Raw genomic sequence first — 19,676 nt, forward strand, 5'->3', positions numbered from 1 at the left:
TGTGGGGTCTAGGGATTTCTTAAATAAAAAAGAATTAAAAGGTTATGCTTTCAAAATTATTTTTAGGTCAATTTCCCTGATGCTTTTGTCAATGTGTTTGTATTGTCAGCAACCAACCTTGTAAATTTTTAAGATGCTAACATGGATGTAATTCGCCACAGCCAAATTATTAACATGTCTCCAGATCAGGGGTCAGCAAACTAGGGCCCATGGGCCAAATCCAGATGGCTGCCTGTTTTTGAATAAAGTTTTATTGGATAACAGCCTTGTTTGTTTGTTTACGTTGTCTATTACTGCTTTCATGATACAAGGGGACTTGAGTAGTTTCAACAGAGACCACATGACCCATCAACTTTAAATTGCTTTATGGCCCTTTGTAGAAAAAAATAGTTTAAGTACCTATTATTTATTTATTAATTGATGTGATAATTGAAAAATTCATGATGAGAGCCGTTTAGACCATATACCTTAAAACTGATAAAATATAGCTATTGCTGTATTATTTTTCAATGAAAATTTGCATATACACTAGTAAGCTCAGCTTTCATAAATGCTTCTAAAAGGCTGCCATTTGTGTAGAGTTTGGGAAGAAATTTAGAGGATGCAAAATGGAAGGAAAACAAATACATAACACCACTTGTAAAATTATGGAATTAGACAGTGAGTCCGTGGTGTTTATTGGAATGAGAAAGAAGGAAGGAGTAGGTGGTGTTTTAATTTGCCCCCGAACCTGGGCTGAATCTGTTCTCCTAGTGTTCTCAGAGGCTCATCCTGCACTCCGCCCATAACAAGTAACTAAACAGATAAAGCCTGGGGAAAGAACAACCAATTCTGTAGTGAGTCAGTACCACCAAGAGAGAATTAAGAGACCAACTAAATCATTTAGTATTTTCTCAGGGCGGAATTTGATACCCTTTAGAAAATGGAAGACACAACCTAAATTCTCCTTTCCAAATTTTTGTATTAAAAATGTCTTCAATGGATGTATTTCAGATTATCTCTTATATCATAAAGATTTTAGACTTTAGAGTACTTATCTTGAACCTCAAAAAAGGATATTTTGTTCACACAATACTTACCTTTCTTCAGGAGGTTCAGTGAGTATTATGGTGATAACATCAGAAATTCTGAAAGACAAATCCTTTGTATTTTTTATTTTTATTTTTCTAAGTTTTTATTTTAATTCCAGTGAGTTGACATAGTGTTATAGTTGTGTCAGGTGTAAAATATAGTGATTCAACACTTCCATACATCACCCTGTGCTCATCACAAGTGCACTCCTTCATCCCCATCACCTGTTTCCCCCATCCCCCCACTCACCTCCCCTCTGGTGACCAGCAGTGTGTTCTCTACAGTTGAGAGTCTGTTTCTTGGTTTGTCACTCTTTTTTCCTTTGGTTGGTTGTTTTGTTTCTTAAATTCCACATATGAGTGAAATCGTATATTTGTCTTTCTCTGACTGAATTCTTTCACTTAACATTATACTGTGTAGCAACATCCATGCCATTGCAAATGGCGAGATTTCATTCTTTATGGCTAATATTCCATTGCATATATATACCACATCATCTTTTTCTATTCATCAATCAGTGGACGCTTGGGCTGCTTCCATATCTTGGCTATTGTAAATAATGCTGCTCTAAACACAGGGGTGCATGTATCCCTTTGAATTAGTGTTCTTGTATTCTTTGGGTAAATACTCAGTAGTGCAATTGCTGGATCATAAGGTAGTTCTATTTTTACCTTTTTGAGGAACCTTCACACTGTTTTCCACAGTGGCTGCACCAGTTTGCATGAGACAAATCCTCTTTATTTCTTCTGCGTTTGCCGATAACGCAGTACCTCTTCCTAGCTTGGAGTTAATATAAATAATTCTTCCAGCCTCTGGCTAACCTCCAGAGCTTCTGGTTTTCCTTCAGACATGAGGATGAGCTAGAACAATGTGGACTGAGATTAAAATAGGGTAAAATGGGAGGCCCGGAGGGGAGGTTCTTGTATGGAATTCATTTCTTCTTACTTCCAGCTTTCCTCCTTTCTTCCAGAGTGTGGGAGTAAATGTGGAAGCCAGGTGGGTAGGTGAGAAGCAGAGGGTAATTCAGTTGTAGAAAGTTTATAGAAAGTCATCTTTAGAGGGGGTGCCTGTCTGGCTTAGTTGGTAGAGCACGTGACCATTGATCTCAGGGTTGTAGGTTCAAGCCCCACATTCTGTAGGAAGCCTACAAAAAAAACAAAAAACAAAACAGAACAAAAAAAATGCCATCTTTAGAGGAGAGCTGGTTGTTCACACTAGGGAGAGGGTAGCTGTAAATTAATCCTTAATTCTTAAGATATCAATTCCCATAATGGGGCAGGTACCCTAGGAGCCTGGGTCATAACCCACGTGCAAAAGGATCAACGTTTAATTATGATTGACATGATGGCAATCTTTCAGTTTGATTTGTTCTTTCAAGTCACTATGGAAGTAAAAATATTTGACTGGATCCACTCATTAGTTAACAGCATATAGAATCCATTAGGTTCGTGCAGAAATCCCCAATCTATTGTTTGTGGAGATTGTTTTATCTAAAATAGGCAGGGCTGTTTTCATGCAGGTGTTCTTTCTTCCATCCTAATAGTCTTTAGAAATGGGATAGGTGCAAAAGTTTCATAGGAGAGAGACATGACGAAAAAGTTTGTGGAAATGTGTAATTTCTAAGACAAAACCCAGTGTTCACTTTGCATTTTGTCTGGTACGTGATTCAACTTTTGTTTAAAAGAATCAACTGCTCTATTCTGACGAGTTGTGCCTTGAAACAGGCACTGGGAGAGTGTGTGCATAGTTATTGTAAAAATGCTAATATTGCTCACAGTCTTTTTAGATGACTTTTTAGAATTAACATAAGGTTCATTTTGAATTATCCAAGAGAAATTTACCGTGTGCATCATTTTCAACTCCCAAACGTTATTTGTCTCTTATCTCCAAGTAACTTCTGGTTGTTAAAACCACCACTACAACAGAAAGGTGGAACTCAAAGGATGAAAATAAATTGTCATTACTAATGATATTAAGGTGGTTTTGCCATAAACAGGTTATTGCTCATTTGGACTAATGAAAGTGACCACCAGAAAAAAATTCTTACAAATTTGGATCACTTATCTTTCTGTAAGAAAGAGCTTTGTTCAATGAAGGTGTATATAACGATGTAAAATAATGCTTAGCAAAGTGGGTTCCTAAGCAGATGTGCTATTGCTATATTGGGTAAGAATTTGTGGGTATTTAGTTTTGTAGAATTGGCTTAAAGCATGTGACATTTCTTTCTTTCCAAGCAAAATTAATTCCTTACTTACATACATGCTCATGAAATAAAAAAAAAAGTATTTAGTAACCCCTATTTTCATGGTAGCAAACTTTAAAAGGTTCTTTATTGCTATACACACAAAAAATGTTTTGATTCAAAGCAGAGAGGATTATTTAAAAAATTATATTTTTTGTGATGTGTCTCTGGTAGAAATTCTTGATGAATTAATTACATGCAAAAGCTCTAATTTGCCACCTCTTATAACTGGAATCACTTTTGGTAATTAGGAAATAAACACACATTTAATTTTATAGGTACATATCAATATTAAAATATATTTTATTCTGTAGTAAAAACTGGTATAGATTCTTGATATTATGGATAGTTTTTCTCTTTAATTGGGAAGGGATTGCAAGGTTTCAAATGTATTAAACTGGAACTCATTAGATACCACGTGGCTCAAAATTGTCCTTGTTGCATATGTTAGGTAAAATTACCTATTTTTAAATATCTGCAAACATACAAAGTCCAATGAAGATTTAGGGTGAGAATCCATCCTCATCCGACATTGTGAGAGGCAGTTCTCCCTTTATAAAGTCTTGAATATTCATCTCGTTCAATAACAATGGAGGGAAAATGGGAATTACACACACAGGCACACACACGTATCACAGCTGGGAACAACCACTACCTACTCTCCCTCCCTCGACCAACCCTACCTTTTCCGCCCACCTGTGCATAAACAAAGCAGGTGTGGTCCAGGCAAACCCAGAGTTTTCAGTGTTAAAGCAAATCAATGGCTTAGCACCTCAGCCCTCCTTTTTGGTGTTTGTTTCTGTATATAAATGTGTTTGAGGTTTTCAACATCGCCAGAACATTGGCTGTTAAGAGACGGAAAACATGCAATTTATACCAGATGGGTGAAGCCTTTTCCTGGCAGTGTTGCTGAAATGGGATCAATCAACAGCACTTCATGCTCCATTTGTCCAGAAGCAATCCACCTGGGGAAACCCTGTGGCACCGTGCCTATTAGGAAAACACCTTAATACGTTGCTTTAAATAAAAACTCACCAGTTGGCATTAATCTGGAAGAAAATAGTTTCTCCAATGAACCTTTTGCCACTTGAATTTCTCTTGTCTTTTCTCCCCTTTTTGAACTGTGACCCTTTATTCTCTTTGTTGGCAAAAGACACAATACAGAGAAGCCGTACAGATCCCTCATCCATAATGCTTGAACTTGGAACTTTTTTCTTCCTATTTCTTGAGCTCACCGCCTTTCTGCAGACGTCACAGGGGCAAAGAGCCGACTCTTCTCTTTGCACTTACCATCCCCTCCGTGCTGCCTTCTCTTCGGTTTCTTTACCTCTTTGTCTCCTTAATCTTAGAGTGTGTTAGGCTGGGAGGGAGAATTAAGAGCTGGGTGCCGGGGCGGGGGAGCCCCCACCACCTTCGTTGTGCGAGAAACCCATGCTGAGACAGAGTGAGGTTTGGGGGGATGAGGAGATACAAATCAGGTGCTTTGGAGGTTCAGGAGTGGCCATGAGTTAATCCCTTCTGTTTCTCTGATTCCTCCAACTTTCCCAGGTGCAAAGTGGATATCGCGGCCCTGCCGCTCAAGCAAGCCAACCGCTTGGAACTGCCTCTGGAGAGCTGCCTGGGGGCTCTCCTGATGTTGATCACACTTACTCCCTGTGCCAGAGTCTCGGTCTCAGATCTCTGCGTGTGCCCCTTGGCAGACCCCGGCGAAAGAAAGCAGATTGCCCAGCGATATGTGAGTGCTTGGCCTTGTTTTGCTGCCCACCGCCACCTCCACTTTTGAGTTGAAACAAAGTCTGTGAATTAAAAGATTAAAAAAAAAAAAACCTGCCTGAAAAGAGATCCTGTCCAAAGTTTCATGGCATGTCTCATAAAACAAGACATTGGATCCAGAGGTTAATGCATTAACGAGAAGGTGAAAGTAGATTGGATAGAGCTGGCGATTTTCAAAGCCCAAAATGGTATTTTGAATTTTTAGCTTTCAGAAACTCTTTGGAGAAAATGGAAATCCACGAGGAGGCAGACTTGTTTAGCATGTCTGCATATGTATATTGGAATTTTAATACAAGTTCACAAAAGTTTATTTCTTTATTAGCCATAATATTTGAAATGTTAGAGCTACCTTTCCAGAACCTCTCAGGCCTAAGTGAGAACGTGCTTCTGTCTTGTAAAGCAAAGCAAAGCAAAACCCTGGACAGCTATGCAAAGCTGTTACGTACTACTCTGGATAATAAAGGCAGTTCCTGATTTTTGCCTAAGTAGTGCAATGCGCTTAAGAGTCCACTCAGCATTTTTATATCAAATGGCTTTGCGATCTTCATTTATTTTTTGTACTCTGTCTTTCTAGGTGCCCTTATTTGCATTCTGTTTTTATCCACCTTCTTTGTAAATCAATACGTTTATTTTATGGCCACACACGAAAGGCATGTTTTAGAAAGCGGCCCGAAAATGAAGCAAAGATGAATCCCTATTTAATGGGAATATTATTCTCAGCATAAACTTTAGTGCCTCCCAAATCTTTCACTGTGAGGCGTATTGATTAATTGAATAATTCTTTATCTGCGGGAGTACAAAAACCTAGACACACGTCTTATTGTCAACACGAACTCTGCATGGCCCGGTTGGCGTGCCCCAAAGGAGTTTCTACAAAATCCACTATTATTAGTCTCTCTGATGACTGGAGTTAAGCAAATAAAAATTTGATGATCAACCTTAAAATTTCTCCCCAAATTTTCCCATGGACGAATTGAAAAATTTACAAATTCACGAGGGGTGTCCTATATTTATAAGGTGATTTTAGATAAGATCATAATGACTGCTTTGAATCATGCTTCAGGATGTGAGGAGTAGTCAGGGAAAATAGGTTTGAAGAAGCCAATCAAAATAGAAATATCAAGTATTTTGTTTTGTTTTTTCAGCTAGAGAGCTGGCCAGCATCTTAGAGGGAAAGAATGCCCCATCATAAAACACAAGTTTCAGACCTCTTGTTTTTTAGCTTGTAAGAATAGATCATCTTGAAGGCATGTCCACATTTAAACTATAAAAGTGTTTTATTTCAGATGTTTTCAGATTAGTGTAAACTAGTTTTTTGTTTTTGTTTTGCTTTGCTCTGTTAGGTTGAAAATACACAGCAGAAACAACTTTCAAAACTGCCTAGAAATGGTGCATATGAAGTTAGTTAAACCTGAACTATTATTAAGTTATTATTATTGTATCCTGAAATGCCTAAAGAGCAAGGATTTTACTGTCTCTCCATAAATCCCCAAGGCCTACTTATCACAGGTTTTTAGTTATCCAATGATAGCGGAAATATGATATCCAAAAGTTTGAAAGCAGAATCTTTTCAGCAGATGTGTTCTGGAGGCATGCAGAAATAGTTTATCTGCTTGTCTCTTTCATGCACCATTTCTGAAGGATGCAATGTATATACACAGCAAACTATCGTTCTACATGCTTAAGAATTATCAGTAGATACATTCAAGCATTGGCTCATGCAAACTAAAAAAAATCAAATAAATGTGAATACAGGGTGATACTAGATGCTCAGTCTCTAATGAGCTGGCTAAAACGTGGACCAGAAAATGCACTGTATTTCCATCCTTAACGCTCTTTCCAGTGGTAATAAGTATCTGTGAAGGGTCCAAGTTGAGCCCTCTGGTATCCCTAAAGTTTGTACTAATGAGGTCAAAATAGTGTGGCCTTTTTGAGTGATTTAAAAGTTTCATTCAAGAGAAAGAAAGGGGAAAAGAGAATGAATGGAGCTCCACACACGTTTTCCCCATGGGATATCTGTTCTATCACCAGGGGGCAGTGTTAAAAGTAGATTCTGTGTGCTTTGTAATTGGCTTATTTTGAAGCTGTAGTTAATTCTCAGTCACTTTTAATCTGGTTGTTGTGAATGCCTAACTTTCCCATTGGCTGATATAATGTACTCTGGAACTTTACTAAACTTTGCACGAGAAAGGTGATGATAAATCTAGAATGTACTTCCTACAGGACTTTATGGCATTAAGTAGTATATTAGAAAGCTATTTTCATGTATGATCTACTTTTCTCCCCCTCAGTGCTTACAGAATTCCCTGAAAGATATGAAAGACATCGGCATTTTACAAGTGAAGGTTTTAAAGGCAGTAGATCTCTTAGCAGCAGATTTCTCAGGTATAAACATCTTTAATTCATTTTCCTTTTTACTTATTTCCTGTTTTGAAATGATCTGATGGCAAAGCAAAATGTTTTAGTAAGTGGGGTGCCTGGGTGGCTCAGTTGGTTAAGCAGCTGCCTTCGGCTCAGGTCATGATCCTGGAGTCCCTGGATCGAGTCCCGCATCGGGCTCCCTGCTCGGCGGGGAGCCTGCTTCTCCCTCTGACCCTCCCCCCTCTCATGTGCTCTCTGTCTCTCTCATTAAAAAAAAAAAAAAAAAAATGTTTTAGTAAGTGGAAGCCTCTACAAGCAATCATGCTCTTTCAAATAGAGTGATAGAAGAAGAAAAAAGATGCAGTCAACAGTTTTTTCACTTAACGTTTTTCACAAAATTATTTTTTCAAATAATTTTACTATGATTAGATAATGTACTAGTCAAGTTGACTTTGAGATATATTTGTGGATTATTAGTGCCACGAATTCTTTATTTGTTAAATTAATTTTCTGAGAAAATTTACCATAGTACCTCAAAAGACAGGTTGGACCTCCTGCCTTCACTCCTTGGCGGTGCTCTGTGCTGTGAGCTTTTCATTCTTCGCCATGTAAGAGGTTGTGGATATTCATAAATTTAAGCATGAAAGCCCATCTAGCTGGTACTGGTCTGAAACAATAACCAGAGTCTTGGCCATGGAACCACTTTGCAATTGACATGGTCTTACACAGAGTTTCTCTTGATACTTCACTAACTTGAACTTTTAAGACAGAGGCGAGAACAGGGCGCCTGGGTGGCTCAGTTGGTTAAGCGACTGCCTTTGGCTCAGGGTCATGATCCTGGAGTCCCGGGATCGAGTCCCGCATCGGACTCCCTGCTCGGCGGGGAGTCTGCTTCTCCCTCTGACCCTCCTCCCTCTCATGCTCTCTGTCTCTCATTCTCTCTGTCTCAAATAAATAAATAAAATCATTAAAAAAAAAAAAAAAGAGGCGAGAACAGACATGCTTTGTGCTGAGTTATGCTTGACTGTGAGGAAAGTAATACAGGCATTCCAATGTCTGATCGGAGGGTGACTCTCCTCTTATTGCCAAATTAACCCATTATACTAACAGTGGAGACACCTATGGGACAAATGCTATTTTCAAGCAAATTGATAAATACAAAGAATACCAGGTATACAAAAAAGAATGTACAGATTTTATGCATGGGCGAGGTATTGTAAGACTTACTTCGTGTCCTATTTTTAGAATGTGGTCTACTCTTTTCAAGACAGGAAGTTATAGTAGCTTCTGAACTTTCCAGCTTGAGGATGAGGAAGATCAAACTTTGGAAAAGAGAATTTTAATTTTAAGCACTTTCTATTACAAAAAATGATGGAAAAAAATGATGGGGGATATAAACTTATTTTTTTAAAGGAGTTCTCTTCACCCTCCCTCAAAAAATGAACCAATAGAAATCACTACTGTATAAACCACGAGAAATAGGATGATGATGTTCTTACGGAAATACCGAGGGAGAAGATCCAAAAATGGTATTTGGGCCAGTATGAATAAATGAATTTGGGGGGTTGTAGATGAAATACTCGGATGACTACTTCTAACATTCATTAATTTAGTTGCAAATGTTGAGAGTCTCATATTGAGTTAGAAATGTTCCTTTCTTTTAAAACTTATAATTTACGAAAATACTTAATTCACTCCTTTCCCATGTGCCTTTGGCCTTCGGAGTTTTGTTATCAGCACAGGACATTTAGAGTTTACCAGTTTTCCAGAGCCAGTTATTTTTACTTCCATCTGAATGTTTTGATACAGTACTTTTTGAATCTATGATTGTTGCTGTCTCAGGAAATGTTGTCTCAAACACAAGAACTCATTCATGCCTTCAAACAATATTTTCAAAAATTCTATTTGTAGTTGTATGTTTGGGGATCTCTGGGAACTAATTGCAATGCATTAGAAGTTTCTAATTAGAAGTTTTTAAGTCTTGTTTAGAACTACATCTGTATGTGGAAAAAATTTTTTAAAACCTTTATTTTACCTATCCTGACTACAGCCCCCAAAACTAGTGTTTACGAAGGTGTTTCAGGCCAATGTCACTTTTCCAAGCAGTATTTTGGCTATTAAAATAAAGTGAATAGGAGAGGAATCTGAAAAAAATATGAGAATATTTGGAAAGACCAGAAAACAAGGCAAAACCCTTTTTTCAGAAGAATAATTTTTGGGGAAAATGTTGTCATTTTGTCATTTTCTTTATATTCAAGATTGCAGGAGATAGTTTTGGAGTGGATGAAGGTGAGTACCAGAGGATCCCAGTAGCAAAAAGCAATGGTTACAAACCCAGTCATGCTGTGTGGTTTGACTGAATGCCCTGGTGTTTTATTGTCTCTGTATGATTTATGAGAAAATTATCACTTTTCTGAATTGAAGCAAAGATCCTTTTCATTAGCTAAACATGTCTTTAGACCATATTGATCTTTATTTTTAGAACCAAATTTCACAGTCTGTGTTCTTTATAGGTTGGCAGCCTCCTGTGTGAATCCTCCAGTCTATTCTCAACCAGGATATTGCTTTAGGGCAACAAAGTGGACCTAATGCAGAGAGTTGTAAAGTAAATTTTCTATGTGAAAAAAAGAAATGGATTCAGATCACAGGGAAGTAGCAATAGGGATGTAATTAATACCTCCAGGAGGTTAGCTATTATATCATACGGTGGGGACTCACACATTATTGATGCTTTTACTGTTCACTGTTAGAATTCACTTGATATGTAGTAAAAAATGCTGGCTGATCCGGAATCAGAAGAGGTTTGTATACCCATCATTGTCAGTACCAGGAGCATTTAAGAAAGAAGTTAACTACTTATACCCCATACCCAGCCTTTTCCAGTCGGCTGTACTTTATAAATGAGTGTTCCATTGCAGTTGCTCAGGGAACAAAGTATTCACCCTTGTGAATAAACAAGAAGTCTATTTACTCTGAATAACCAGGGGCATTCTCAGAGAGTGATGATCATTTTAGACAGAGTACAAAAGGGAACTTTCTAACCTTACTACTTTTGTTTTACATTTTTTGATAATTCTTTGTTTCTTAAAAAAACAATACCAGATAACCATAATAACTGATGCTTTAAGTGTTTCACCGAAGATTCCAGGGAACCTGATAAAGCAAAGGACCAGTGAGAGCAAAGGACCAGAATCTTGGTAGTATTCTGGATGGAGGTTACTGTTAGAGTTTGCAGAGTACAGGGACCTCTTGTCCTAGGGTGGGGGGGATGTGTGAATACACTTGGTAATCCTTCCTGTCAGTTTTTTGCCCATTTTAAAGTGATCTCTATCTTAGCAGGGAACAATTAGAAAAAGAAAATATCAGCTGTTCATCACCACCGTGCTCAAAGTAGGATATTCCTTATTAGTGATTATTGGTGTTACGATTATATAGTCATGAAAAGAAATTAACTTTGGAGAAAGTGAATCCCCATTACTTTGCCAATATTTTAAAACATTGGAATAATATACGTACATATTATATACATAATATATATGCTATATATATACACACAAACGTACTGAGGTGAATTTGTTTCCCATTAAAAAATGAAAATATGTTTTTATATAAAGAAAAAATAGTGTCTTTACAAATGTGTTAAAAGATATTAATAACCTAAATCTATGTCTATTCCCAGTATTAAGATATTTACAAAAGATAAAGGCTTCAATGCTCTAATGTATAAAAAAGATATATTTATTATTTTTTAATTCATTCTGTCATAAATATGCTATTGTGTGATTGAACCGATTCAACACTAATACATTTGAATTTATATATAGCTCGGCATTTTTTTTATGCCTGACATTTGTTTGTGTATCAGTGAAAAGACTTTTTAAAGAATCTGAAGTAATCTATCTTCTCTTGCAGCCCATCCCTCTAAAATTGGCGAAAGACATTTTAATGTTCTCTACAGCCAATATTAGATGTGGATAGCCATAAGCAGTCATTCTAATAGAAGAGCCTGTCAGATATTTTTATTAAAGAGTTTGTCTCACAAACACCTTGTGCCCAGCATAACCTAAAATTTTTAAGTAATATGTTGTCCATTCTGATGCTATTACTTCTGTAGTAAAGCAGACTATAGCCTTGATTCATGAAACAGATGATAAATTGTACTCTGAGACTCAAGGTGAGCCTAGCTCTTTGTAATGCTTAATGAGACCCACATCCTCCACTCAGCTGCCTTCAGTCTTAAAACTCAGCGGTTTTGAGAAGAAAGTAACCCACCTTCTAATGATGAAATGAAAGAGAGGAAGGCTTTGTTCAGGACCAAGGTGAGGAATGATGTGTGCAACAGGTTCCCTCCCCACAGTGAGCCGTCAGAGAGAATGGTGCTGTATCTTCTACTTTGCCCAGGGATACATCAGATTCATGCATTAATACTGCTGAAAAAAAGCAGAGTTTATTTAATAAAAGATAATAAAGTAGGCGATGAATAGAAAAATTGTTAGAGAACAGAAATCTTTTCTGGTCAGAACTGTATTTCAATACAAACGACAATGCTTATCTTACCTGTTAAGGGACCAACCAGTGAAGAGTAGGCAACTATTTACTGTATGTTCGGCACATATAGGGAGAATTGTTCTGGAGAGCCTTGTTATAATTGATAGACTGTTGTGGGGAACCTGTTGGATTTTAACATGTAGGGGTTGCTTCGATGTATCAGTACTAAAGCCATGATGGCTACCATTTGCATAAGGTACCTGCCAAGTTCAACACCTAGTCAATGACTCTTCTCTTACATTCTCAGAATCAAGATGTAGGTTTCACACTTCTTCCTTCCTGTTAATTAAGCCTTCTCTTTATTCTTTAAAATAAATCTTACATGTTGACATCCTTTCCCCTAGGGAATCTTCTAGTGGTAAGACTGGTTATTGTTTGGGCTCTCTCTGCTTTCTTTTTCCACCCTGTTATCACTACCAAGGTGCCCCTAGCCATTAAGAATTCTGGTGTAAAATGGGGGATACAGAAACGTATCACCTCACCATGCCAACATAGCAAAAAAGCAAGTAGGGCAGCATTGCAAGCCCACCTCATTGTAGAATGATAGTAAGTCATATAACAATGTAACATATGTCTCAATATTTCTGCTTTTTGTAGCACAATCCCATCTTAATTTTTTTTCATGTTCCTATCTTAATAATCTGTCTGCCATGGAGAAGCTGGGGAAGTATCAGGAAACAATGAAGGAACAAAACTGGAAATACCATCTTTGCTCACAATCTGGAGTTACTTATTCTCCAGGGATTTTTCTTTCATCCTTGCAACTTTTTTGGCACATTTTGCCATACGAAACCCACCCATCAAACACAAAAATGTTTCCACGTATATCTGGATTTTCGTGACTTCTTGGCCATAAGGTTGTCACTTGGATGGACCCTTTCTCTGTTTCCAGTGTTAATAAGACAACTGCCAAAATAGTGTCAAAATATCCATCAGAGGAGTGGAAAAGACAGTGTTTTCAGACAACAACAAAAAAATGCAGGTTATTGTGAAGTAGCCTTATTTGATAAATAAGCATGGTAGGAACCCTAATAGTGCCTGATCCAGGAGAACAAAGATACATTTAATTCCAGAATCCCCAACTTCTCTCCAGGAAGCCCAGTATAGCTTCCCAATTGCTTTTAAAGCTTGTCTCAACTTAAGAAAAGCCAGCTTGGTGGTAGATCTCATGATCTTCAAGAAATATTCATTGAGTACCAACTGTATTTGAGGACCTGGGTCACTTCAGCCTTTCTCTTCTACTGCAGAGTTGCCCATAGGGGGCAGCGTATATCATTGAAGTGGATGAGGACCTTGCTCAAAATCTGGGTGGCATTTCCAGTTCCCAGCACCATTAGGAGGAGCTCTTGGTCTGTTCCTCACACAGGGTTGATCTCTCCTGACTTCGGTAGAGTTCTCCATTCATTCAGGACATGAGCCCTTTTTCAGTGATTGTGACTCCTGCATTAAATAAATCACCAAAGATGAAAATCAGTCCCCATTTTTTTGCCTTTCATTTTTACGGTCTCTGCCTTTCACTTTCATCCTTATGAATTATGGTGTAGAACATATATAGAAATAGAGAACTATTTTAAATCTTGGTTCTACTGTGTGCTGGCCCTGGGTCTACTTCCTCATGGATATTTTGAGGGTTAATTAAAACCTATGTGAACATGTCTAACACACATTGCATGTTCAATAAATACTATTTCCATTTTTTATTAAATTTATTTGCTTAGAGTATAATTGATGTGGGGAATTCCACAGGTTATTATCTTAGTATTTTGTCTATAGTTTTTGTAATTTTAAATAATGTCAGAATTATCAGCATTTCTAATCACACTTGGCTTTTCAACCACTTTTAGAAATCTAGTTACCAGTCTAAAATGTTTTTTCTTTTTGTTCTGTTTCTACTGCCTGATAAAAGTCGAGGGAAAAAAATGTGCTTCATGGTAGGAAAATTCTCATACTCAAACCAGTTTAGTGCTTGCATTTACATTTTGATAATCTGAATAATAGTTTTATCCGTATAAAATATTTTTGTGGGCTCATTAGATTTTTGCTATATACAAAAGTTCTATTTTGAGAAACTGTTGACCAAAACACTTCATTTAGATCCCACATTATAGAAATATTCCAGCCATATGCTATAATAATGACTTCTAAGTAGTTTCTATAAATTATAACACTGGCTATAAGTTTCTTGTTATTTATTTATTTTTTTTTCCAGAACATGACTACTTGTATCAGAGGAAAAATAATCCTATAGTTACTGTTCACTGGGGATTTTAAGTCACCTGTCCATTTTGTGGTTTGTTTTCATTGTCTGTTTGAAGTTGTATCCATAGCAATACTTCTCTTAAAGATGCCCTATTTTCAAAGGGATGGCTGTAATTGCAATTTCTAGAAAGCTTAACAATAGTGATTGAATGCTTTTAATTTCCTTGAGAACCTCTTGGATAGCTGAGCTCAAATCAAGACCAACTTTTTAAAAACACATCAAAAACTATATCAATCTGTCTTTGGCTCACCATCTGCTTTAATAGTCTGCCAAAGAACATGGACTCTTGTCATTGCAGAGTTTGGGAATCTATGTAAGATTTAGCAGTTTTGAACTTACTGGTACATTGAGAGTGAATGAACTCAGTTTGGTTTTCTATGAATTAACAAAGGAATCACTTCGATCTTATTAGTTGGGTGCTTAGTAATTAATTATCTTAATTTATCTAGCAAATGTATCTGTGAGAGGCTGTGGTAGGCTCTGGTGATGTCGTAGGGGATAGGAATTAGTCTTTGCCCTCACATGAAGTGACCAGTTAACCAGTAGCATCTATGGTTGACATGTGAACAATGAGGGGCTTAGAAGCGCTGACACTCCATGCAGTTAAAAATTGGCAAAAAATTGGCATATAACTTTTAACTATTGATAGCCTATTGTTGACCTGAAGCCTTACTGATAAGATAAACAGTTGAGTAACACATGTGTGTGTTATATACTGTATTTTTACAATAAAGTTAACTAGAGAAAATGTTATTCATATCACGGAAGAGAAAATTCATTTACAGTATTGTACTGCATTGTTTATTTAAAAAAATCCACGTATAAGTGGACCCACACAGTTCAAATGCGTGTTGTCCAATAGTCAGTGGTAATGACAGTTATACTCCTAAGGTCAAGAACAGGGTGCCAAAGTTCATGGAAGGAATACCTGACTGGTGTTCCTACAAGAAGTGATGTAGCTGAGATGTCAGAGATGAGTTAGCGCAGCAGAGGTAAAAGAAAAGCATTTTAAAATGAGGGAACACCATGTTCCAGAGCCTGCAGGGCCTTTCCAAAACCTGGAGGATTTTGAGGGTGCCTCAGTGGAGAATCAGGGAGATGTTGGGTAAATGCACCGGCTAATGGTGTTTTTTTGGGGGGGGTAGAACTTGAGTGGTGACAGGGGAATGGAGTTAGAGGAAAGAAAAACTCATATGTCACTGGTTCTTTTATGTTCTGTGTTTGTGCTAGAATAGGAGAATATCAGAAATTTAAATAACATTTCAGCAAAATTAAGTCCTTCCCGTCCTTTGTGGATCTCGCAGTCCTAATATAGGTTTGTCTGCCCCTTGCTCTGGATGTGTGCAACAGCAACGTAAGCAAGTCCTCACTTGTGTGAGTCCACAGAGGCCATTCTTTGGATTCCAGAAGGTTGCAACCACTCAGGAAGGCAGGACATACTTGAAAACTTAGACCCAGCACCCGTAGAGATCAGTGTTTGTTCTTCTTCAAAAATCCCTCTAAGCTCCCAGCACAGTGTTTTCCACATTGCAGGGATCATAAAGTAATTGTCGACTAAAGGAGCAGACACATCATACAGTGAGGGCTTACAATTTTCAAATTAATCATCATAGGAGTTGCGGGGAGAGGGAAGGCTCCTGGGAGCCTAGGGTTGCAGAGAAAGTTCTATGAAGATGATACATCTCGAACTAGGTCTTGGAGGCTAATTGACCTTTGTGTTTTTGCTTAGGAGTGGGGGGTGAGAGAGCATTGCAGGGAGAGGCCATTCCACATGCAGAGTAGGAAGCCTGTCTGAGCCCCACATCTCTGTATGCTGGTCAGGAGTGGGGGAAAGACACACCAACCTCGACAGAGGGTTTGGGAATAGGGGATAGATCAGGATGGATTGTGTGGGGTAAATTGTCAGAGAATAGATTTTCAGGATGAGCACTTAGAATTTGCTCTAATATGCTATTACTATGATTGTATGCCTTTACTAGGGTTGTAAGCATATGGTTGGAAACAAGGAATGAAGGGAGAGTTTGTGGAAATCTAGTCTGGCAAGGCCCTGTTGGTCCCCCCTCCTTCCCAGCTTGTCTGAGCTAGATGACTTGGTGGTCGGGGCCTGGTTCCATGCTTAGCTTCAGGAATTATCTTCCTCTAGAAATCCTTTCTTCTAATCCTGCCCCTTGTGCCGACAGAGCCAGGTGGCTCCTGGCTGCTGGATGAAAAAAAAAAACAAAATGCATTTATTTTATTTTTTTATTTTTTTTTAGATTTTATTTATTTATTTATTTGAGAGAGAGAGAATGAGAGACAGAGAGCACGAGAGGGAGGAAGGTCAGAGGGAGAAGCAGACTCCCCGCCAAGCAGGGAGCCCGATGCGGGACTCGATTCTGGGACTCCAGGATCATGACCTGAGCCGAAGGCAGTCGCTTAACCGACTGAGCCACCCAGGCGCCCAAAACAAAATACATTTAAATGAAAAGCACTGGTCATGGCCTTCAAGGCTTCAAGCTCATCTCAGCATTTATTTATCCATATCTTACATATCGTGATTGCCACTATTTATCTATATCTATCTGTGTGTCTGTCTATCTTGTTAATAAATTTAAGGCTCTCATCCTTATCTCCTCAAGATTAACCCACCCATTTCTGCTAGCCAAATGAAGTCTCCTCCTCAACCTTGCTTTAAGATTCATTTCCACTATGAAATCTTTTTGGCCTTGGACCAACCACATTAAATCTCTCTGAACTTCAGGACCCTCTTCAGCAAAATGGCCTAAGCATTCCTCACCTCTTGGAGTTGATGTGAGGACTGAAAGAGAAGCTGCCTAAAGCATGGTTACTTGTATAGAGCAGAAGGAGCCAGGTGGCCCCCTCTAGCTAGCACCTGCCGCTAGGAGACTGCAGGACCCTCTCACTGGGGCATGGCACTCTTCACGGTGGATGCATGCCTTGGGTGTGCTGGCTTCAGACCCTTAAATGAAATACAGGACTGAATATGGAACAGGAATGTACAGATGTAGAATATGAGAAGTGTAAGGAAAACACACAGTCGGAGATCAGAAATGGGAGGAACACACAGTCTCCTGGCAGGGAGCATGGGAAAAGTTTTCATTGAAAAGGTGACATTTGCTGAAAAGCAGAGATGATTATATGAGTCCCTTAAAAGTAATGACTTGGTGGTCGGGGCCTGGTTTAGTGCCAGGAGCAGAGTGGGTGCTTAATAAATATTTATCAGATGAATGGTATTACTTCTACAATACATTTATTACTTCCACTCAACTTCTGTGACTGATATAAAGGTAAAATTATTTAAATGAGAAACCTCTACTTTATCATCCGAGGAACAGAAATGAATTGTCAAGTGGGTGTTGAAGATTAGCAAAGGCTATTGAGGGCAAGGTGTTAAATCACCTCTGTGAGCCTAAATCGCCAGTGGTGTAACCGTGCCAAGGTGACATGCCATCTGGGTGTACAAGAGGTCATCTAGATGTTTTACCTGTAGAACCAGGTGGAACAGAGACAGAAAGTGCAGACCCAAGTGTGTATATGTCGGTCTGTCTGGTGCTGTTTGCTCAGTACCACTGGGAGAACATTGGGACATTTCGTTTATTATGGGAGATCATTTTTACCTCCAATAAATGTATTCATTATTTAAATTCTAGAAAATCCCCATATATCTGGAACCTTTTAAGGGAAAGAAAGCTCCATAAAGTGTAGATAAATGACACTATAAATGTTTTAATGTCTTTGTTTCTTCTTCCTCCTCTCTGCCTGTTTATACCGTAATATTAATAAATGCAGCATTTTAATGAGCTTTGATGGAATCACCTTCAGAGAGTTGGTGCAGTATGTTCCTTGGAGACGCATAACTGAAGTTCCCGGGTTCTGGAAGGAAGTCTGTTCCTCATTAGCTGGGATAGCTAAGAGTGTGCTGGCTCAAGAGAGAGGGGGCCACAGCTCAAGCCCACCTGTGCGTGCACAGGACCGGCCGCGTCTCGGCCCTGCTGTGGAGTAACCCCAGGGCTTTCATTAAAAGTGTCAGATGGTTTCCCTGGAGTGAGTGCTGATGGCATGTCATGTTGGTGTCTCTGGAGGAGTAGCCCTGACACCTACTAACAGTCTGACAAATGGTTAAGTAGCTGTTTCAGCCGGGATTGAGTGAGCCAGCGTCCTCTACCTGAGCATGAGAAGAAGAGCATGTGTTCTCTTCACACTCCTGGTTGTTAAAGAGGCAAATCTGCTCTCCTCCATCCGCAGCTCCTCCCCACCCAAAACCGAACCCCCTTGCTCTGCAAAACACGCTCCCAGAGTAAAACTTACTTGCTTTAAGTAAGCAAGACTTTTTTTTTGTGAGATGCAGATGGATGTTTTTTGGGTTGGTTTGATGGTGGCTGCCCAACATCTGAAACCCCTTGTACATTTGTGGAGGTTCTCATTGCATGTTTTGGAGAAGAGGTCAGAGCCTCCTTGAGTACGTGGACAGAAGGTGAAAAGCTAGCACTTCTTTTCTGAGCACTGGCATTTAGGGCCTGGGTACTTGGTGAGACGGGAGCGGTTAGATGCCTTTTTGGAGGCCTTCACATCTATTATCAAGTGCAGCAAAGAATCAGGAGTGGACAATTCATATTAGAGGCAGCCACATCCAGGGGCCTGTAACACGAGTACCCTGTGAGGCTAGTTTTCCTGGGAAGCAGAGGCCAGACTTTTCCTGGGGAGAGTGACTGAGGTTCTTGTACCTGAGTATTTCTAACCCTTCTTTGGTTTCTAATAATTTTCAAGCTTGATTTTCCAATCTTTGCAATGATTCTGAGAGCTCTCTGATACTATTTTAATAAATTTTAATAAATTCCTCCCCCGCTAAATTGAGACAGGGACCATTTCCATGTTATAATTGACAACCCCAACTCATGCATTTATGTCCATGACTTTGTCTCCTGGCCGCTGAGATCATAGCATTGGCTTAAAAGCTTTGGCCAGGCATCTATGTGTCTAGAACACTAGTCAGTTGAACAGAATCTCCTGTTTAATACCCTTAATCATGCATCTATTCTTCCTCCTCTTCTTTTTTTGAAATAGAATCTTCCTGCAGTCTCCTGCACGTGTCGGTCTGTCTGTTGATATGCGGTACCTCGGAGCTCCTGGTTATTAAGTTAATTAGATGGAGGTTCAGTGGCCTGAATGATAGGCCAGTAGGTCAAAAAGCCCGAGTACTTTCGGCATTAGACGCTGGCCTGGGATTCTTCGGCCATTTGTTGGCGGAGCATCTGTCCTCATGGCCCCAATTAATTTAGTACGCACCGCTTTGTAAGGTGTTCCTGTGGTGCAGAGGCAGGCAATGTGTTCATGTTGTATGCACATTATAGAGCCATCTATTCTGTCCCTGACAGTTCCAATTCTAGATCCCACTGTCAAACCCAACAAAAGGGGAGAGCT

General features: G+C 38.9%; 1 protein-coding gene across 1 annotated transcript in view; it reads left to right on the plus strand.

The window, feature by feature from the left end:
• MCTP2 (multiple C2 and transmembrane domain containing 2) overlaps positions 1-19,676 on the plus strand; it is a 183,632-nt gene that overhangs the window by 59,393 nt on the left and 104,563 nt on the right. Inside the window, exons 10-11 of the mRNA XM_045899479.2 lie at positions 4,862-5,048; positions 7,378-7,471. Of these exons, the coding sequence (XP_045755435.1) occupies positions 4,862-5,048; positions 7,378-7,471 (281 nt within the window). The remainder of the gene's footprint in view (positions 1-4,861; positions 5,049-7,377; positions 7,472-19,676) is intronic.

The sequence above is a fragment of the Mirounga angustirostris genome, unplaced genomic scaffold (assembly GCF_029215605.1).
Source record: "Mirounga angustirostris isolate CCGP_5_RB_7025 unplaced genomic scaffold, mMirAng1.0.hap1 SCAF_9, whole genome shotgun sequence".
NCBI classification, from domain to species: Eukaryota; Metazoa; Chordata; class Mammalia; order Carnivora; family Phocidae; genus Mirounga; species Mirounga angustirostris.